Genomic DNA, 22,701 nt, shown 5'->3' with positions numbered 1-22,701 from the left:
ATTTCATTTCTTGGCCTCCTTTGTGCTTATTACTGAATATTTAAACATTACTTACTGAAAATACAAATTTCACCACCAATCTGAAAGTAACACTGCGCTGGGTGTTTCTCAAATAGGCGTACAGTATAGCAAATTAGTTTCAGGTGGGAATGGATTGCAGTCAGCAATAGAGACCCTTCATGAGATATTTGTTTTATTCATCCCCATTCTATCCCCCAACATTTGGATGTAACTTGAAATGGGCTTTTGTTGGTGGTCATGCACAGCAACAGTTTCTGATGTTAAAGGTGAACTCGCATGATCAAATCCTTACATTCTCATGACCTACTTTTCAAAGCTGTAAAGGAACGAAATGTGAAAAGCTTGTGTTGAACAGATTAGTGAGCCATCTGAAACGGTAGAGGTAGTATGCCTGCATTCATTTTATTAACCATTTCGAAAATGAAAGTTTGATTTTAGTGAAATGCAATTAGAGTAGATGTGAAATCAAGATGGCCTTCTCACAGGCAAATTATACCCACAAGCACAAACTACATGTATTTTTAAAGACAAACTCTAGTAAATGTGCAAAAAACGTCAAAATGTTTTAAGTAATCCATTGGAACATTTACAAGCATAAGTAAAATAAACAGTGGATTTGAGAGGACATTGGGCATACAGAAAGGGAGTGCGTGCGCCTTCAAATACACAAGTCTTGTGGGGCAGATTGTTATGATAAGCAAATGAATGGCCGCGCAAGGGACATCCGGGTTACTTGCCTGATGATTCGTATGTACGGTAGTGTGCAATGCATCAAGGAAGAGACCTTCACAAAAGTGTGATTGTGTGAAAGGCGTATTTCTTCATCTTGATATATTTCTATCGCAATTTGTTGCACGTGTTAAGCATTTTACTGTGGTAAAAAAAGGTCCGAAACTACTCTGAAATCCACAGGGTCTCGGGTTGGCCTTGCGCGTGCCCAAGGGACCAAGTAGAATAATAGGCTCCCTCGGTAGAAGAGCAAATATGTAAATACGAATCGTAAATGTGCATGATGTCCATCTCTATCATAATTATTAATCTGCAGTTGACATGGAATTAGGAAACTCAATTCTCGGGGTCGAACTGATGCACCATACACAAATAAAAAACATCCACTCATTGCAGGTGGTACAGATCCATTTCATTTGAGAAAGCTTGTCTTAAACTCGTGTTGAGCTTTTACAGGTCCATCATTTCAGGTTGAAACCGTTTTTTATCTATCTATCTATCTATCTATCTATCTATCTATCTATCTATCTATCTATCTATCTATCTATCTATCTATCTATCTATCTATAAACCCCATCACTTTTCAGGTGATAATACAATCTCTCTCTCTCTCTCTCTCTCTCTCTATATATATATATATATATATATAGAGAGAGAGAGAGATTGTATTATCCCCTGAAAAGTGATAGGGTTTATCATGAGAAGCAACTTGAATCCACGACACATGTTTTCTTACTCTGTTACACAACTCTGCTCTGCCACGCTTTATTAGCATCTGTAGACAGGGAAACTGATGTACAAAATGACCACTAAATGTATGAATAACTCCTACAACCCTAAATAAATAAGAAATGAAAAGATATATATTTAATAGCGTCTACAATAAATGAATAATAAAGCGCACATTCGTCACAGCCCAGTAGGGTCATCACGCGCACGCATGTTTATCCATTGGAGCCATGAACGCGCCCCCTACCCGTAGAAGGTGAGCGAATGTCTGGAGGAGAGGACTCGAGAACGCGACCGCCGGAATCGATCGGATTAAACTCGATTTGAGTGAAATTAACACAAAGGAGAGAGGCAGAGTCGGTGAGGAAGGGATAACGACACGCCGAACATTATAAAATAACTTGAATTTATTTATAAACGGACCAGAAAGGAATTTATTGGAGATAGCTACTACGGGAGTTAATTTGCGAAACCCTGAACTGACCAAGCTTGTTGGGTAAGCGAGCAATGCTCTTTTTAAATGGTTGGATTCCGTACTCTCTCAGTTCAGTTTGTTCACATGGTAAATGAGCTAGTTGTGTGTTACTCTTACCTGTAAATAACCAATTTATAGTAATGTTTGAAAACTAGATCCCACTTACAATCGACTTTTAATCTACCATGGAAGTTGGTTTGGTAGCTGGGACGTCTATTTAGCAAGCAACTTTGTGGAAAACTTATTCTGAAAAGGGAATTGTGTTCCCCTTTTCTCATTTAGAACAAGTCATTGAACGTCCGTAAATTACCATGTTAAAATGCTAACTACAGTTAGCAAGTTTAGCTCGTAACCCGCTGCACTGAGTAGAGTGAGTCCTGAGTTTTTTCACCAAGTGAAGAATATTAGCCAACACGGTGAGCTCTCTCAGTAAGCACAGACAAATGTGAACAACTTGAGTTTGGAAATGTTGAATTGTGACTTTTTTCTTTGTAATACAATAGGCAAGAGTGAGTGTTCGTTAGCTTGGGTTAGCTAATTGTGTGTTGAGCTAGCTAGTGAGACACGAGGTGGCTCGAACGTAGAGGTGAGTCAGTGGCCGAGATGAATGAGTGAGTAACCTTAGTATAGATTGCTAGCGCGAGAGAGATTCCCTGGATGCACTGTGACAAATAGGCAATTTGTTATTGCAAACCACACAATCGGATTTTGTGACTAAAGTTCAACTTGTATTTCATAAATTGATTGTATTCACATGGGATTTAACTTGATAACGACGGGGTGAAAAGTAGCCTGTCCGTAGTGTTTTATAGGACGATGGACAGGGGGTTGCTTGAGGCCAGACGGTCATCCCTGTTTAGTTAGCCTTCTATCTTTTCGCCCAGATATATCCATATAATTGTTAAAGTACATGGGCTTTAATCAAAACACGGAGTTTAAGCTTAGATGGTTCGAGAGAATTTCGTATTTTGAAGAGAATAACCCGAGGTTAGCGGTGCGTTTCCGTCCTAAACGTGCTTAATAATGTAGCCTAATTAGCCTGCTGCCTAGCTAGTTGGAGGTGGCCCATTGCTTATAGTGAAGTTGCGCTTGTAGCCAACATTTGACCACTGTATCATAGCCCTCATTGTCTTGCTGCTAGCCCAAAGGCTAATAATGTGCTAATGGGCTACTTTGATGGCGAATGCCACTTTGTTCAAGCAAGCAAACCGGTTGCAGTTTGTTTCATGCGTTTCCGCGTTTTAAAGTTTGATAAGAGGGCTTGTTTATCAAGAGATGTGTAGCTACAGTATTATGGAGAACTTTCTTAACTTGTTACCCTCTGTTCATCCAGCGTTTTTCGATTTTAAAACACCTGCTGCTGTATTGTGGGTGGCTGAATTTGTAAATACAAGCTGACATTCTTTTCCAAAATTTTCCCGACCGTGTTGCTCTCCCTCTCCATTATGTTGTAATCAGTCAACTATAGTTCGCATAATGCGTGTTGCCAGTGTCTACTTTCAACCTTTCATAATAGAACAAGAACGAATAGATACTTAAAGAAAACTATTCGCATAGCAAATAACGATGTTTTTGTTGAACGAACAAGCTACGTTAATTGATAATCGAGAATCCCATGAAATATCACCGAAGTACTACCCCCACCTTTTGCGAAGTCTCTAACCTAAGATGGCAGCTTCTAATGTATGTCGGCCCACTCCGCCAACAGATAAGAGGCCCCGGGTATGGCGGGCGGGACAGATGTTATTCAGTATTGTGGCTTCTCCCATAGCCTGCATTTTCTTGTGGTTGTTGAGGTACTGCTTTCCGGCTGGCTTATATAGCTGCGTTGACTTTATGAAGGGGCCGGGTATAGTGCGGTGGGGTTCTGTTGAACAAAAGTTTGTGGCAATGGCACCAGTGCTATAGAATTAAGTTTTCTTTGTACCCCACTACTAGTCAACGGTTTTGCAAAAACAGTTATCATAAAGCAGTTTATTAGCTCTAAACATTTCTTTTAAATGTATAACTGAAAACATGATGGCACATATTTTTTCAGGGTCATGTATTAGTTCAAGCTCATATGCAGGATGATGAACTTGGAATTTCTGCTCCATCCTGCCACAAGTGTACTTTGAAAAGTATCTCTTCTCCCTATGACAACATTTTGAATGATATTATGCAGGTTGTCTGGAACCTGTGGTTTGACAAGATTTAAAGTCTAGAAGTGTCATGTATGCGTATAAACAATGCTCTTAAATCCCAATCATGTTTTTGTTATTTTAAGATACAAAACCCAGTCACAGATCTTAGCCGCATATGTAACTACAGGACCCTAACCAGCATACACCGTGGATCCCTAAAGCCCAGCCTCGAGAAACTAAACTTAAAATGCAAGATAGTTGAGAGAAAGACAAATTCGATGTAGCCATTTTGACCATTTTAAGACAGTTGCCCCATTGAACACTGGGGGGCCTTGTGTACAGCGACATATTTTTTTCTGCTGTAAAAGTTAGCATTGTTTCCGTCACCCCGCTTTGATGAGTAGAGCAATGCATACTGGGAAGCTGTAGCCCGTCCAAAGCGTCTTTATATAACCGGTGTGAAATGGCTAGCTAATTAGCAGTGCGCACTAGTTGCGTTTTCAATCGAGGGCCATGGCAGTTGTGGAGGAATGGGTAACTATGCTTAATGGGAGGCAATTGTGTTCAGAGGGTAACTGGTTCGAGCCCAGGTGGGGACAAGGAGAGGGACGGAAGCAATACTGTTACATTAACTCCTGGTTTCAGTTGCACAGTGGTCCTTTGTTGCTCAGTTGGTAGAGCATGATGCTGGTAATGCCAGCGTAGTAGGTTCGATTCCCGGGACCACCATATGTAAAAATGTATGCAGTGTAATTCACTTTGTCTAAAAGTTTGTTAAATGGCATATATCAGGGTTCCCCAACTGGTGGCATGCGAGCCAAAGTTTTCTGAGCCCCAAAAACACATTTGATTTTAAACTTCATTGTTGGAAGTTGGACTGTAACAACACCATGAAATCAGTTCCAAGTGATTTTAATTTTGGAAATCTGTTCCCAAGTATTCCAGTGTGTAATATATTCACATGTGATTTTATACAAATGTAATAAGCAAGGTTAGAAATTGTTTTAGTCAAATATATCTGTTTGGGCTTATTGCGGTTAATTTGCAGTCAACAAATTATTTGTAATTATGTTCTGACCATCCGCTCAAGAAAAAATGGGCCCACTACTAAATCTAGTTGATGATCCCTGGCATATGTTATTATATATTATTCAAACTACTACTACTGGGACTTAATTGGTAAAGTATTGTTATGACAATTTAAGTTGCTCAGAGGCACCGTTTGAAGAGGCAGTTAGCTGGCACGCTATCCTTAGAAAAGTTCTCACTTGAAAGGAGTCAATAATGGTATTTTGGCAGATTTGTGGGGGAATAAAGGGTTATCATTTCATATATAAGCCCATGTGTAAAAGGAAAGGTACTACATTCTCCTCCATATCCACTAAATCAGTCTGATTGTTGCCACAGCAGTTTAAGTGGCATACAAATCTCTAAATGTAGACCTAATGTATTTACATTCAGATTCAAACCAGGATTTATTGTGTTACAGTAATGTGTGTCAGAAACACACCTGCTGTGTAGGCCCATCTTTCTTCCCTGCCTTGCTCCTATTGGCTAACACCTTGACCTGGAACTGCAGTCCTAATCCTGTCTCGGCATTCTCATCTGATCCCCAGTGTCAGAGGTACTCTCAATCCCAATTGAGCCCTTGTATGAATACAATGGGCACTGTCTGTGTGGATCTGATCTGACCACTTATTGTTATGGCTGCCATTTTGTTAAGTTATGTGGCAGTTGTTGCTCCTCTCAGTGGAAGAAGTTGAGCATAGTTCTGTCATGTCCCTCGCGCCCCGCCTCTCTGCTCCTCTCGCCACTCCTCTCCAGGTCCGGGGTTTGCAGAAGTGTGTGTGGCCTGTTGTGCCTGTAAAAGCAGCACCCGCTGTCCCTTCTCCATCCCTCTCTTGCACCACCTTTCTACCTCCCATAGTCCTGGCCTTATGGACCACTCTTCTTGAAGAGAATATTTGAGATGCTGCTTCTATCTGAAGTGTAGACTAGCCAACCCCTAAGCCTTGTTTGTCAGTTCCTTTCTTCTAAACAGAACATATTATAGATTGGCCACAGCTGATAAGATGAAATGTTATTCACTCTAATCATCGTTGTATGGCTCATGCGAGGAAGCTTTGTCGACTATGTATTTCTAGATGGCTCATTTTCATACAGCAGTCGCTCCATCTAGTTATTATGGCTGAAGTAGAGGCTTTTTCCCCTCTGTCTATCCATTCATTCATTGAATTGCCATTTCCCTCAGTACTATTTGCCTGACTAATCAACCGGAATTCTTCTGCTGCTCTGTTCACAACATACTTCAGTCACAGACTGCCATCGTTGTCATCTGTGTGGCGATGTCAAAATTAGGGGTGTTGTACAAAACAAAGTCATAAGTGATTGGCTTCGATGCTCTGGTTAGAGATGATCCAATGACCCATTTTCCAAACGCAGCTTTACCCACTTGTGTTCTGGCTCTTGGACCAATCAGAATGGTTAGAATGCGCTTGCGTTCTAGAAATCGTCGGAGGGACTCGGATCCAGACCCATTGTGAAGAAAAAACTAACGTGGGTGACGTAGCATAGCGTTTGGCCAGAGCAAGGCGTTTGGGTAGCCAGGCAACAATACTATCCCCTCATTCAAACAACGGCACAGTCACAGCCGAGATTCAGTATAGTGGTTAAGTGTTAAGATCTGAGCGATAATGAATCTCAATATAGCCTAGAGGAGATTTACAGACCTTTTATAGACTTAGCCTAAGTAGGTCCTTCCTTCATCAATTTGAAATGATGGGTGAAAGCAATACGGCAGAAGACCAACAAGGGATCGCTTTCACCTGTCCAGTGCTATCAGTGCAGCAGCAGAAAAGGATGCACAGTTCATGACAATTGAGTACCACCACTGGAGTGGAAAGTGAATGTAGCCTCTACAGTGTACACAGAGTAGCAGTGGAAGAGGAAGTGAGGCACACTCTCTCCTCCCCATCCTGACCCAGGGTAATCCTCTTCCTGTCCCTCACGCCCTTAACCACAGATCTGGGGTTAGTTTACCTCGAACCCTCATCCCAACCGTAACCATTTTACATGATGGAAATACCTGACTGTTGATCAGGGTGTTGGGAACAACGTGTAGGCCTAGCTCACGGTCTGTTTCGTTCCGTCAGAAGTGCATCAGGACAGACACTGACAGAAATCATCTGCCCTGAGGGAGTGTCTTAAAACCAGTAACCCTGGCTGGAGGCTCCAGCCTTCTCCTGCGCATGGGTTGGTCTAGCCCACCACCTCCCACCCAGCCGCTGACTGACTGAATACTTCTCAGCATGGTCGGGTCAGCCGTCTCTCTGGGAAATGATTTAGCTCCTCTGGGAGGCCCTGGGAATCCTGCAATTGATTCTTGGAAAACGGAGGGATAAATGGAGGTTTTGGGTTTTTGAACTGTTCGTCTGGTAAACTGTCAAATGTACCATATTAAGACTAGCATTGCACATGTTATTTTCGGGCACCAGTTAATTGCTCAAATGTCATCTCAACATAACTATAACATTTTATAGGAACAAACTTAGTATGATCTAGCCTAGTTTTGTTAGATACGAATAACCTGTAATTGCACATGATCCTAGGTTTGCAAACGAAACTCTGCTAAAGTGCAGCTATTTATCACTGTGTTATGAGGGAGTGCACCACCATCTATCCAGGGTGTTGATGCATCCTCCTCCCAGTACAGCCTCTTCCAACACCACGGGTAGGAGAATGATATCATTTGCAAAAGTGAAGTTTTGATGTCAAGTTAGCTCATGTTGTTGCTACCTTAACTGTTGTGCTAGCTAACATGCTAGTGAACAGTGACACTAGCATATTGGTATTAAAAGACAAACATATTCAGCTAAAAATGTGTTTAAGCTAGCTAATGATTTGCCATCACAGTTGTGCAAAAATATGATAGCTAACGTCAGATAGCTAGCTAGGCGCTAGCCAGTCAGTGGCGCTGACAGATTGAAACTGCCATCAACATTTTTCACTATATAACATGAGATTGCTAACTAGGCATCAATTAACTAACACAATTATACAGTTTATTAGGAAGATTTAATAAGTTAGACACTCACCGGACAGCTTTGGTAGGTAGCTAACTTGATAGCTTGGTTTCCATTTTCCAACAGATTTTTCAAATTCCCCTGATTGGTCTTGGAAGTCATGTGTTCACCAGAAACGACTTCTGGTAAACGGTTTGCCTCTAGTGGCAATAAATATTGTTGCCACAGATTCACCACTAGTGGCAAACATTTGCAAACTTCTGGCAACATTTTGTGGCACACTATTTAGTTGGAAGCAAATTTGCAGGGAGATTGCTGCAACAAATTCATTTTCGTAAGGGACAGAAATGGTGTGACTGTATATGGACCTGCATTCTGCCCAACCCTACTTTTCTCTTCTTCCACATCTTTCTATGTTTTTCTTCTCCTGGGCCAGACATCCTTGACAGGAAGTTAACTCCTCTTTCTGCCCCAGGCCAACAACGGGCTGACACAAAGGGGCTTTTACCCCGGCTGACCCTGCAGCAGGTACCTCAGCTGTTGGGCAGCCAGTCAGACGAGGAGTGCCAAAGCGGAAGGCGTTGTGGTGCTGTTTCCTTGGAGTCAAGGTCAACGTTCTGCTGAATATATCACTGACAACCTCTTCTATTCCCCATGCCGACGGTTTCTACCCTTCACATGTACACACATACAACCTCTTACTCCTCCTTTGCCCCACGTTTGACCACAAAAGGCCTCTGATTTGGACAGTGATATTTTTTTCGGGAGATATTAAGCCCACATGTTGAAAGTGGAGAGCAGATTGCATAAACAGAACTCCTTCCTGTTTCCCCCCTCCCTGCTGTAAAGAAAAAATAAAGTCCCATTAACAAGGCAGCCGTGCGTAAAACAACCAGATTCCCGTAGCCCCTTCTGCCCCCTCACTCAAATCCCAGCCCAAGCATATTGCTCGCACCTCAGCCCCCCCCGCCTCCCTACTCAATCGCCCCACTGCTCACATCCAGTCACATTCAAACACTGTCTTTGTGCAGTTAGCTACCCACAACAGACACATCCATACCCTCTTCCCCGTCTGCACACGCACATCAGCATGCCCCCCCCCCTGTGGAGCAGAGGTATAAAATATGCTCAGGCTCATGCCTCTTGTGGGGTAGGTGGAGGGAGGGAGTTTTTAGTGGGTTAGGTAAGGAGGGGGCCCTGGGAGGGGGTAGGGTAGATAAAAGGAATGCTGGTGGTGTGCCTCTGGAGAGCTAGCCCCTTGCTGGGACCTGATGCACTGCCTGTACTCTGGGGCTAGGGCTCAGGGAGGGAGACACCACAGGTGGTTCTACCATACCATGGCAGTCCACGGGGCTCTTAAGGCCACTGCTGAATCACATAGCCCTGGATTAGTGGGACCCAGAAATTAAAACCTCTGTAGGGCCTTTTATTCATATTATGAGTCATTTCATATGTTCAAAAATAAGACCTCTGTGACCATAACTTTTGGTTTTGGAGTAAGTGTGGTTAGCTTTTGGAAGTTAGACTGGCAGTGTTTATTCAATTGAACTTCACTCCGCTTTGAATCTACAAAGAAAAGCGCAGACGGTTTATTACAACAATTCATCTTGAAATGTTTACAGTTTGGTTAGGACACTTCAGAAGTAATTTGTCTTCTAACTGATCCGTAAGGTTACACTTGTCTTCAAATAGTTTTTGCAGGTTATCTTTTCAACATGCCAAGTGTCAAGTGAAAATGACTTGGTGTCATATTCGATAAGCATAAGTCTAGCCAATCAGAGGTCCAGCCAGTAGCCAACAAACTTGGACCAGGCGTTCTTCTTGTAGCATGATGATTCCTTGAGGACACAGCCCCTCTAACAACTAGTTCAGACACCCTGAAGTGAAACTCTTCTCTTAGTTAAGCTTGCTTACTACTCTCACATTTTACCTAATTTGTGTTATCATTAAAGATAAAGAACATAAGCCGTTATTAACTTAGGATGTTTGTGAAGTAGGCTTGCTGCTTCTGTAGTCTTGTAAAATTAAGGGGCAGAAATTTGCACCCATGTCGGAAGAGAATTTCTTGGGAGTGCTCCGATAGTTTATTTTGGCTTGGTTGAAAGGCGTGGACAAGATCAATTTGGAAACGTCTGTCTTCACTAATCTGTTCTGACTTGAATCAGACCTTTTGCATATGAAACAAACAATAAGTCAGGAAGTTTCCAACCATGATACGGTGCAGATTGATACTTGTGGTGTCTGTTTTTTCTCATTTGAATTTAACAGTCCTCCCCCTATAAACTTGTCTGTGTGTTTGTCGCTCTGGTGCTCTTGTCAATAGCAGCACAGCAGTTGGGAGAGCCAGCCTTCAAACCAGAACAGCAGAGTACCTCTTATGAAAAGACCTATGGTCACGCAATCTGACACAATCAACTTTACAACTTCCCTCTCCCACACGGTCTGCCTACCAGCCATGTACCAGGCCATGTTCTGATGGTATTTCTAATGAAAGGCTATTATTATGATGCATTGACTGTTGGTGATAAAGTAAAAATGGTATTGTTGTAGTATGTGACATGGCCTCCCAACCAGGCCCAGTATGTGGCCCACAGGAAATGCCTCCTGTTTACATTTTGGGGATTTCCTGGACAAAAGTGTCATTTTCAACCATCAAGAGAGTAGAGGAGGAAATAACTAGTCCCTCTATTCTGTTGCTTTTTCAGCTTGCTATACAGTCCATTTTGTAACTCGAGTTTCGAGTACAATGGTAGTTACTGACACAGAGCTGTCGACTAGCAGTTATGGTTTGGATGTTCTAGTGTAAAAAATAAATAAAAGTAGTCCTGAGTATGGGTGTGAGCGTTTAAATGAAATTAGGATCTTAACCACAAGGGAAAATCCTTAATCGAAATTCTATTTTATTATTATTTTTCCACAAAATTAATCAGTGGTGTTATAACAAAACATTTTCTGTGTTATAGCCTAACTAGACGATAGGATAGGGAAAATAGTGTAATTTAAATATTGACTCAGCCATATGAAGTAGGTGCAAAGTAAACGACATAGTGGGTCAATTTCCTCCCTATTCCGACTACGAGAGATGGCGTCTGAGGAGCAGCGTGGCCAGAGATTTCTACTTTTCAATTCACATTACATCATTGCATTACCTTTCATTGCGGCGGGTAACGCACAATTCTTTGTCCAAAGCTCAAATTGACCATAAATATCACAGTAGACACTAGCAAGTAAGCACGTATGATTTAACAATCCGAGCAACCTTTCTTCCTAAACATATTACAATAGGAGTACTATATTACACTCTTCAATAATGCAACAATCCACAACCATGTGCAGTCAATTAGTTTATTTTCTCGTCTGTACACATTCAATTAGCTGACAATGCACAGCTTACTCCAGCTAGCTAGCTAACTAACATGCTTCATGATCAAGTAGCGTTAGCATATCAATAATGAAATACAAATGTAAAAGTACAGTAATGTTATCAGTGTCATTCTTATTATTATTATATAGGCTACACAGCTATGTAACGTTAGCAAGCTAGCTAGCTGTAGCTGAATGCTAATCTTTAGCTGAACCATAGCTAGATAAGCGCTTTAAGGCTTACACTAGCTACCGCATTAAAGTTACCTTAGAAAAAAACAGGCTTAGTTTGATCTATATCAACGAAGTCATTATGAGGTAAAAGAAAATTGGTGGCTCAGTGCAGTCAAGCAAAAAAAACATGACTTGAGATTTAAAAGTATGGCCACATTTTCAGAATGTAACAGGATGTTACTATTTCAAGGTACTCAATTCTAGCTTTTTCTATGTGTGTGGTTAAACGAGACCATTCTGTTTACACTGCGCTGCCTAGAGGCTTGCGACTGTCGGGCAAGTGTGCGCGGTCGAAACGTGACAAGTTTACATTGAAGTATATGTGTAGCTGAGGCTATTTTTGCAAAAAGTTTAACTGTAAATGCCCTAAGAGTTAAGCTTGAGGCAAAAAAATCGCCACTGTTTTGGTGCCCTTGCTACCACGCTGTGAACCTGTGCACTTGCGCAGGTACTGTGTGAGAGCAAAGGGTTGCATCTTGCTCATCTCTATCTTAGCCTATTCGTTGATGATAGGCCCTGCTTTACTGAATTTGCGAGACCTTGCAAGCCAAAAAAATTGCAAGATACAGCATTCCATTGCGAGAGAATGCTTTTGATTGCTGATAGATAAGCCTAGTACACAGTTCTGTGTTTTGTTGAAGGCTTGGGTTGTATACCGTATACGGGGGTATTTGGAAATGGCCACGGGATGGTTTTTCAATACTGTTAACTAGTTTTAAAAAATTTATTTGTAGCTACTTAAGTCAAGTAAAGCAGTCAACTTGTGAAATACGTTAGGAGATAAAGCAGATGGCGTTCTTCATTTCACCTGTCACATTATTTTACATTTTGAAGCTTACTGTTGTTCCCCAGAAAAGTTGAGCCAGTCTTGTTTGTAATTAGAACAATAGGAGAAAGAGGGAGCAGGCGATTCCAGCTGTGTATTAAGGGGTGTGCATTTTGTATTGAAAGTCAAGTGTTTTTAAAAAACATTTTCAGTAGTGATCGGGGACATGCAACTATAGTTTTCCTTCATAGAAAATACATTAGTGCAGAAAATTGATTCATTTTCATCAGATGACAACAGAAGTGCAACACTATTTGTCTGGCAGCCACACAAGTAAGAGCTTACAATGAAAAAGCAAGGTATTTTTGCAAAACGATGCATGGGCATCATTTCTAATGTTTATCATAGAAAGAATGTAACCGGCTACATTTCCTTATGTTTTGCTTGAAGTTAATCTTGCATTATACTGGAGAAAAGTGGACTGGCTACACTGAGGAAAGTACCTGAAAAAAGTAGGTACACACCAGTCCGAGTGTTGACTGCTGATAGAATGCCCATTTGTCAATTGTCCTCCAAGTGAAGCGCAACTGAAGCCGAGCAGAAATTACAATAAGAAGCTTTTTAGGTCTTCATTGCGTTTCTTATTTTTCCTGCGTGGAAAAATTCTGCGTTATAGCGACCCCTAAGTTTAACTTGCTTGTTATCTAAGTGGCTGAATTAATGAGGTGACGGGGCATCATTATGTTAGCTTTGTTTGAAAGTCATAGCCCTTTTGGATGAGTTTTCTGTACAGCTGCCACTGCGATCTTTTGATTTCCTTGCATTTTTTTCTCCTCTCAGTTCTTGACCCTTCTGCTCCTTCCCCATCTTCTCCGCGCAGTGCAGGCAGACCGTTGCCCTACCAACTCGACTCCACACAGACACAGCGTGTACACATGCTGCTCCAAAGCCTGTACCGTTCTTCCTTCAGACAAGCATGCGTCTTAACTTTGTTCATTTGCACAATCTCTCGTTCAGATTTGCTTGTAAATGTCCAAACCAAAAATGACAGCGTACCAATCAAAAGTTTGGACACCTACTCATTCCAGGGCATTTCTTTATTTTTACTATTTTTCTATGGAGGAGAGATTACTAGAAACTAACTAGGTTTCCCCTTTTATCTGTGTATTAATTGTTGGATTAGAGTACACCTGATTTTGTGACTCAAAATGGGTCAAAATTCTACAGAGATTCAGAAAAAATAACCTTTTGCATTTCAGGTAAAACAACCCAATGTTTATATCCCAGGACAAATTAGCTAGCAAAAGCTAGCTAGCTTAATGTCTATGAAAATGTCGTATTTCTTTTCTTTACCTGTCCCCAAATTTAATATAGTTTGTTTTTTGATACTTCAACCAATGTGTGCTGATCGCGTCTGGTATGGATGGACAAAATCAACATGCAGACGCGTGCCCGCTCTAGTCCGCATGTTAACCATCTGAAAGGGACAGGCCCAAACTGTCGCTGGCATTAGCGCAGGTGCATTGTGAATTCACGTGGAATTCTATGCATTTTTGTTATCGTTTTAACAGAAAACCGCAAAAAAAGTGTTTAAACGGTAGGAAAAATGTTGTTTTCTTCACATCCCTTGTGATGAGTCGACAACACATAGTCTAACCCCAAGAGTGAGCAAGTGGTGGTGGGAATGTGCATGTCTGATATTGAAGAATGGCTGTGGTGGTCTGGCTCTGTGTTTGTACGGGCAGGTAACTCTGTTGTCTCTCCTGCATCAGGGCATGCCTGACCGCACACTCGCACGTCACCAAACACACATTGGTCGGCACCCAGCCTGCGGATTGAACTCTCTCCCACTCCACCTCTCACTTGCTCCGTCTTTTACTCTTCCTATAGCTTGTTCTCTCTCCCACTCCACTCCCTCTCACTGATACACCTAAGCCCCTCCCTCTCAGACACGCACACACCCGGGCGTAGCCCTCCTACCAGAGAGAGCGAGAGGAAGGGAGAGACGTAGAGAAGGCCCTGGCACTGAGCCACATCTGTCACTCTAGAGGGAATTAGGTGAACGGTCAGCCCTCCGGCTTAGACGCCAAATCTGATCACAGGGATTCAAATTTGCAGCTTTTGGCATGGCCCCGCTGCGCACCTCGCTCGCTCCCCCCCCTACTATCCTACTTCCCTACACACACACACCACCCTGCACATGGATACACACACTCCTCCCCACGCGCACACACACCGTCTCATCTCCTCCCCCACAGTGCAATGTCATAGGGAGGCTGTGGGAGCTCTCTGTGCTGGAGGAGCTGAGCTGCTTAATGGGAGGAGAGGTGATTTATGGGCCAGGAGGAGAGGAAGCAGGCCAACTCCTCTTCCTGCTCTTAGCAGTAGCTGTGAGGTGATAAAAGCGGCTAGTGCTGTCACGGCGACACAGGGCCCACAGGCCCGCCACACTGGAGCCCTCAGCTCTCATTCTGGGACGTTTAAATCATAACAAGGCTCAATCTGGTGAAATGTAGGCCAAAGCACGGAATAGTTTCCCAATCATTTTATTTTGAAGAACGTCCTCTTTCTCTCTCGTTCTTCTTGAGTGTTTCCCTCACTGGCCCAAGTGACTTTTTAAATGAATTTATAATTGTAGTTGTTGATTGCTATGGCCATTTACCTACTGCTTCATTTTCGCTGTGCTTCTGCTGTGTGGCTGAAATAAACAACACAGGGCAAGTTAAAGAGCATGATGGTGGGTGTATAATTGTAGTTGACTCTGTAGATGAAGAGTAAGTAGTGTAATATGTTGTAGTCTGCTGTAGGCCTATATGATGGTTTAGAAGCAATGTTCAATCACTTGCGTAGATTTAAGAAAAACTACTATAGCCTATGTTGTATTTTAGCTCATAGGGCTGGCTCAAGTACCTTATAACCGACGGTTATGGATGAAGATCGTAAAATAACCGTAAATATACATCACCTTAGATCACAAGTGCAGTTATCACAAAACAGATTATTTTCTGTTTGTAGCCTAACTAGATAGCCTATTCCTCTCTAGTATTATTTAAATGTCCTAACTTTAGGCTACTTTGGTGAATCTGCGAGGCATACAAGACCTTGCGAGATACGGATTACCCAGACCTATGTGCACATTTCTTCCTGCTTGCCCCCTCCTTTCTGTCCCTCACACTGGCTTGCCTGCTCTTTCTTTTGGCTAATGGCTAATGATGCGGGTGTGTGTTCAGTTTGTGTGTAGAATATCGTAGCCAATTCATTGATGATAGGCCCTGCTTTACTGATGTTGCGAACCATTGCGAGATGCAGCATTCCATTGTGATATACATCTCTTGATTGCTGTTAGATGGGCCTTGTTCATGGTTCCGACTCTGTCTGCCTGGTGGCCGACCTGCCTATACTGTGCCTCTCCCCTCTTTCTCCGTCCCTTGTCTATGAAAGATGCAAGTGTTTGTGTTCTCGGAATTACGGCAACTGATCAGTCTCCTCCGTTCCAAAAATACTGAATCTTAGGAGTTGATTTCTAGAGACTCAAATGTGAGTCGGGTAATCAATTATTTTGGAGTCGTCTCCACCAGTTGGAAAAATGGCAGAGAAAAGACAAGCGACAGCAGCGAAGTCCTTTATGGCATTACGATGAGAAGGAAATGCAAACTTTGCGAGGTGGAGTTCAGGTACACTAATGGTAGTACAGGTGCAGTGCTTGACCATCTGAAAGGGACGCACTGTGACAACCTAACAGTTGCTGCCAGCTGAATTGTGAATTCACATGGAATTTTATCATTTTAACAGAGCACCAATAACAAAATGGCGGTATAAACATAAAGAGAAATGGTCCATTTGTCACATCCTTAGGACACTCGCAATGGCTGCCTGGTATTGTGAAGCAATGTCTATGGTAATGTAGACTTGTCATTCAGGCTAACTGATATAGCTCATTCACTGTAATGTGTTTTTTGTAACGTCAGTTGAGTTGAATCAGTATATCACAGCACGTTTTAGAAAATGTTACTTACTGCTCCTATGGTACACTCCTGTTTGATTCATTCTACTTCTATGGCAGCACGTGCAGTCAGGAGACAAACAATGCGTAATAAAAAAAAAAATGTTTCGCTATTCTGACAGTTATTTTGGTGACCGCTGTAATTTTGTCTGCTCAATTATCGTTATCCAAAATTCCATGACGGTCACAGCCCTAATATCTGTTACTATATCTTTGTTACTGCATAGGCCTACATGGCGGCCGTGGAGTGAGTCTATTCACCACAATAAACAGGAAGTCTGACAGCTCCAGGCATGTCACTCCACTCTCCGCCACATTGGTGGCTAACTACGGATGTGACATTACGCACGCTTCCTACTCAATCATGTTTCGTCATTCTCTCGCTCTTTCTCTCTCTCTGTGTGTGTCAACACTCCCCGCTGTGTTGTGGTTTGTCTTTAGAGATCTGTTACAGTTTGTTCTTTCTTCATCTAGTGAGTCGCCCAGCAAGTTTTTATTTGAATTCCGTTTGTCTGAGGTTGTTGCTAAAGCAAGTTTGTTGTGTTGCAACTTGCGAGCATCATTCTCTTCCTTTACTTTGCGATGTCTTTCCTTTTTGAGTTTGAGAAGGTGAAATTCGGTGTCTGAATTGTGTTTTGCGAAGGCTTACCGGTATGCTAATGTACCCTTTTTGAAGAGTTGCTGTTTAGCAGGAAATAGCTTCCCCTCACCTCATTGACTAGAAAGGTCAGTGGTAGTAGTGCGTGGGGCTGATGCTAGCAACCATGTGGAGAGGCTTGAAAGAAAGGAACGTTTGGGGTGGGGCAGAGGGAGGGGAATGAAGAGAGGAGGTGGGGATTCTCTAGTGGGGGAAGTGAAGTGTTGAAGTTTTGGACACATTCCTCCTCCCCACTCGTGCACCCAAGCTACATAGTAAGTACTGTGACACACACACAAGCCTACACGATCCCCTTCACATACTCAAGCTTACACTAGGATCCAATTTTTGGCTGATTTAGTTCGGTTTTATTTTTCCAGGTGTCTATTTTCCACTTTTTTCTTAGGGCTCTCAAACTCACAAAAAAAAATTGAACATTCAAGGTTAATGTTGTTCTAAGTTCAACAATGTTTAAACCACATCAGGAGACTATTTTGGAGGTCTGGGAAATGTAGTGCAAGTGCACACCAGGAAGAGCCATTGTTTCGTTAAGCGGTGTTGCTGTAATGCTCATGTGATTGCAGAGTTTGCAAAACAAATGGCCACTGGATTGACGTAAATAATCATGATGGCATTCTGCCAGGTAGGCATAGACTACTTTGGCGTTAACATTTAAGTGAGAAGGTTTTCGGGAAAGCCTTTTCCATCTTTACCAGAAGAAGGTTATCATTAGCATCATCGCTAATGTTTCAGGAAGTTGCATGAAAATACGAATCACTGACGCATTTTGTCTTGTGATTCACTTGGGTAAATGAATGCTTTTTCTAATAAGTCCAATAGATTCAGTTTATTTCCTACTAAGATCAATAAATGTAATATTGTTGAATTCCGTTTTAATGTCTGGACTCTAACGCTGCTTTCATAGGGCCCTACTCCGCCTCAAGCCTAACACGCACATGCCCACACATAAACACACGTCATGTGTTGAGTTGGACACCCAATCCCTGTGCTAGCTCTCCTTTCCGCCTGGTTTATCTCACACCTCCATAATACCGCCAGCTCATCTGATTACAGAGCTCAGGGGACGCGCAGGTTGAGGACATGCATGATTAGGGGATGCACGATATGGGTGTAAAATCTAATTGCGTTTAGTTTTTTTTACAAAATATTGCTATTTTGCACTTGGCTAAACTTTTGGAACCATTAAAATTAGAATGATCATTCCAGTTTTATGGTTAGAATACAGTGAGAAGGCAGTTTTGTTTGGTATGACAATGGAAGTAAGGGAGATGGTTGTGACGGAGTAGGAACCAAATTGTTGGTCAGTGTTTCCCAGGGGACCTTAATTGGGTTTAAATAGATGGGTACATTCAGCCAGATTTTTTTTTTTTATATATTTTTTTGCCTTTCCCCCGCTCATTTAAGAACGAGCTGCACAAGCAGTGCTGATGTATTTCACCGCTGGTACCAGCCTGTATAAGAGCGACGGTTTGGAAGCAAGATAAGTGGATTTTGCTAGCTAGCGATTAGCGTAAGGGGCTAACACATGTTTTCTAGGTACATTTGCAGCTTGCTAAGACTAACTAGAGTTTTGCAGAGAGAAAGGTACACAAACAAGTAGTATAAAATAGAACACTTGGATTTATATAAAGAAGCAAAGTGGAAAACTGCGTTATTGTTTCAAAATCAGTTGACTGCTCACTGTTTAGTCAGTGCATGCAGAGTGCAGCTCGAGCACCAGGAACTGCCTGCTTGAGTGACAGGGGGCGGGTTTTGTGTGTGTGGGATTGGGCAGCGCTCAAAAGAGACTGAGCGAGAACTCCGTCAACTTGAGCAATAAATCTAAAGTAAAAAAAAAAAGGCGTTAGACGGCTGTGGCGTTTCAAAATGTCGCTGCATCTGGCGGTATGGATGTTGCACAGTCAATATTGCGATTTCTATTAAACATTTTATTTATTCGTGCAGCCCCACTCACTCGTGATGCACCCAGAAACACACACAAACAAAATATACATGTATGCACTCACTCTTACACACTCACACTTGAGCTCTGCCTCTCTCACTCCTCTGCCCAACAAAACACACACGCTTGAGCAGGTGGCTCCCCTCCTTGTATTCTCACATCTGCTGGGCTGATCTGGCAGCTGCTGCTGTTTAAACACCCCTGCTTCTGCCCAGGCCTTTGTTCTTTTCCAACCAACAACCCATTCTAAAGAATGAATGAGTTTAGGCTTGGTGTGTGTGTGTGTTTGGAAGAAAATCTTTTGTTTGAAAGTAAATGGAAACAGAGGTGGGATGGGGTGGTGGGGGATGGGGATGAAAGGGCTATTGGGGGGGGGGCGTTTACAACTGATTAAACTGCTAAACATGTGCCACTTTTTAAGAAATCTATTTCAGTTAGGTTAAAGAACAGGGGTAGCGTTGCACAATTGACCTGATATAGCCGATTCTAATGTTCCTATCTCTCTCTTCCCCTTCTCTGTCCTCTTCCTACCGCTCTCCTCTCCCTCCCTCCAGGTCCCATAACCTGGCTTTGCCTGACACTGCGTTCTCATTCTCTGAGAGAATTAGGGAAATATGGAGTGACATGCTGCAGATTAGTTAGCGGATTAGCGGCTTTGAGGACATCCACCTCTGTGTGAGCGCAGATTCCCTGGAGCTCCGCTCCCCCCAGCCGCCAGGTCCCCAGCAGCCATGGCCGACCCAGGGATGTTGAGCCTGTTCGGGGACGACGCCAACCTGTTCTCGGACGGGCTGGAGGGCCTGGGGGACTGTGGCTTCCCCCAGGGCCAGCCCAACCCCATGGGGCAGCAGATGCCCCACGAGCACCAGGGCTACGGTTCGCTCTCCTCCAACTCCCTCCACCACCCCTCGCAGGCCGTTCCCGGACAGCCCAAGATGGGCCACCCCTACGACCCCTTCGCGGGCTACGAGCAGCAGCAGGGCCGGATGTTGGGCAACGGGCCCGCCGTCAACGGCATGGCGTCCCCACATTCGCGCTACCACAACAATCCCCAACAACCTGGAGGGGGACACCACGTCTATCCCGGAGCGCAGGGTGACGGGCGCGGCCAGCCATTCCCTGACGGAGGAGCCGTGTGGGGCCCCCAGGCTGGCCCCGGGCAAGGAAGGCCTCCATTCCAGCAGCAACAGGCCGCAACCCAGGCCCCCTCCCACCAACAACATGGCCCCTCAGGGCCCCAGGGCCACGGCCACCAGATGGGCCCCTACATGGGCCGGGCCGACTATGCGACCATGCAGGGCCACTCTGGCCAGACCCAGACGCCCCCTAGGATCAACCACTTCCCCCAAGGTATGGGCCAGGAGCCCAGCCACTACATGGGCCACGTGGGGCTCCAGCAGAACCCCAGCATGACAGGTCCCCCCATGCGCCACCCAGCCCAGCAACAGCAGCCTCCACAGCAGCACCCGCAACCGCCTGCCCAGCAGTTCCTCCACCGGCCCAGCCAGGAACCTATGGCCTCCCACACCCCTCGCTTCCCCCACAGCCCCTCTCGCCAGCAGCAGGTCCTGGCCGGGAGGCCCCACCAGAACATGGGGTTCAACATGCACGGCCAGGCAGCCCCCCCCTGGTGCTGTAACCAGCTCAGGGCAATACCCCCCCTACCCCCCAGTACGGCAACCTTAATCAGGGATTAGCCGGCAGTGCAGGGATGAGTCCCGTCATGAGCCTCAGCAGCACCAGCAACAACAGTAACGCCATGGGGCCTGCCCAGGTCCAGCGCTACCCCAACGTAGGTGGACCCCCACAGCGCTACACGGGCCCCCAGGTACACCAGCAGCCTGTCCACCCCAACCAAATCACCGGACAGCCTATGCACCCTTCCCAGCCCATGCACCCCTCCCAGGCCCAGGCCACCCCCCAACAGCAGCCCCACCTCCCCACACCGCCTCAGGGATCCTACGGCTCTCCCCCCTCCATGTCCCCAATGAGGGGCATGGGAACCCCTGGGGGCACACCTCCGCCTCAACAGGGTCGCCCCCCTAGTGCCGGCCTGGCTCCAGAGGTAGGGGGCTACCCAGGAGTCCCACTCCAGACCCCTAACCCCATGGCCCCACCTCAGAGAAACCCCACTCCCATGGGTACTCAGCAGCCACACCCCCACCTGCAACACCACACTCAGCACCCTTCCCACCCGCAGCAGCACCCCCACATGCCCCCGGGCCAGCAGCTCTACCCCGGCATGCCCCCTAACCAACGAGTCCCACTCGGCCAGGTGAGACCTCCAGGTCCCATGGCCCACGGTGAGCCTCCAGGACCCCAGGACCAGCGGCTGCTCCCTCTCCAGCAACAGGCTCCCAGACCTGGGCAGCAGCTGCAGCCTCCTCCCATGGCTTTCCAGCAGCTGCAGCAGGTGCACCCCGCCCAGGCTGCTTTGCCCCCGTCACAGGCCCAGACGCACCTGGCCGGCCCCCACCACCAGAACTCTCCACCCAACCAGCCACCCTGGGCGCCGCCGCCACACCAGTCGCCTCCAACCCCCCAGAAAGTGCCTCACATTCAGGTGAGTTTGCTTTGATGTTGAAGTTTGTGTGTGGGGGTTTTTGTGGGTTTGTTTTCATGTGCATGGGGTATTTGTGTGTGTGGGGGGGTCTGTGACATTTAACTCAGTGGTGCTCTGGGTGGAGGTTGAATGCGAGTTTTGAGGTGTGTGTGTGGGAAATGGATTTTTACAGCAGTTTGTTTCCTCTCCACTGCATATCCTGGCCCTCCCCAAGACCCAGGCGCCACAGTACTAATCTCCTAACCCCCCTCCCATCCCCACCCCCTCTCTCTGAGGGGGAATACTCCCTTCCTGCTCTCTAAGCATCTCTCTCCTCCCCCGTCTGCTCTCTTTCCGCCCGCTCTGCTCTCTCTATTCCATCCTCACTTCCCTCTGTTTGTTTAATTCTCTCTCTCTCGTTGTCTGCCCCTCTATCTTTTACTCTTTCCCCCTCTATCCGTGCACCCTATCCTGTTGTTTTCCATGTCTCGCTCTTTTCTCTCTCTTTCTGCTCTCTCTCTCTCGTTCTGCTCTCTGTGTGTGTTTGCCTTGTCTGTCTCGAAGGACTCATGCGTGAGTTAATGGTGTACAGCAGGATGTGCCCTGTCGGGAGGGAGAGAGGGGAAAGGGGGGCAGGGGAGGATAGGGGGGAGCCAGTGGGGAGCCAGTGGGGAGTGGAGGTTACCAGCTCTCAATAGTTTGCTGTGTGTGTGTCCTGGCTTCCATTAGCTTGTTTTGTGCTCAAAGCCTCTTTCCCTGCTAACCCATTCACATACAATGGCCGCCCTGTGGCAGCACACACATCTAACACTTAGCATCTCTATTAGTCCTCTTCCTCATTCACACCATCACCACTCTCCACTCCTCCTCTTCCCTTTTACCAGCAGTGGCCCCCTCGCCCCATCCCCCCAGTACGGGGACTCCTATTAGGGACTTTTGTGGTTGACATTTAAGATGTCAGAGTTAATTTGCCCAACGCGAATGACCTAGATGTTAGGCACACAGTTAAGCCTCATAGCATCGCTTCGGTCCCTGGCTACAAGAACGTAACCCCGTTATATGTTAGGCTGGCTGAGGGAAATGCGCCCAAGGAC

The 22,701-nt window shown here is 45.0% G+C and overlaps 1 protein-coding gene across 1 annotated transcript in view; it reads left to right on the top strand.

The window, feature by feature from the left end:
* Positions 1–1,702: 1,702 nt before the first annotated feature.
* Positions 1,703–22,701, top strand: part of chd7 (chromodomain helicase DNA binding protein 7) — an 80,386-nt gene continuing 59,387 nt past the window's right edge. The window contains 4 exon segments of the mRNA XM_045693998.1: positions 1,703–1,975; positions 19,620–20,681; positions 20,683–20,730; positions 20,732–21,628. Coding sequence (XP_045549954.1) covers positions 19,797–20,681; positions 20,683–20,730; positions 20,732–21,628 — 1,830 coding nt within the window. The 5' untranslated portion in view covers positions 1,703–1,975; positions 19,620–19,796.

The sequence above is a fragment of the Salmo salar genome, chromosome ssa14, assembly GCF_905237065.1.
Source record: "Salmo salar chromosome ssa14, Ssal_v3.1, whole genome shotgun sequence".
Lineage (NCBI taxonomy): Eukaryota > Metazoa > Chordata > Actinopteri > Salmoniformes > Salmonidae > Salmo > Salmo salar.
Note: the sequence above shows the minus strand (reverse complement) of the source record. Positions and strands in the feature narration are given on the sequence as shown.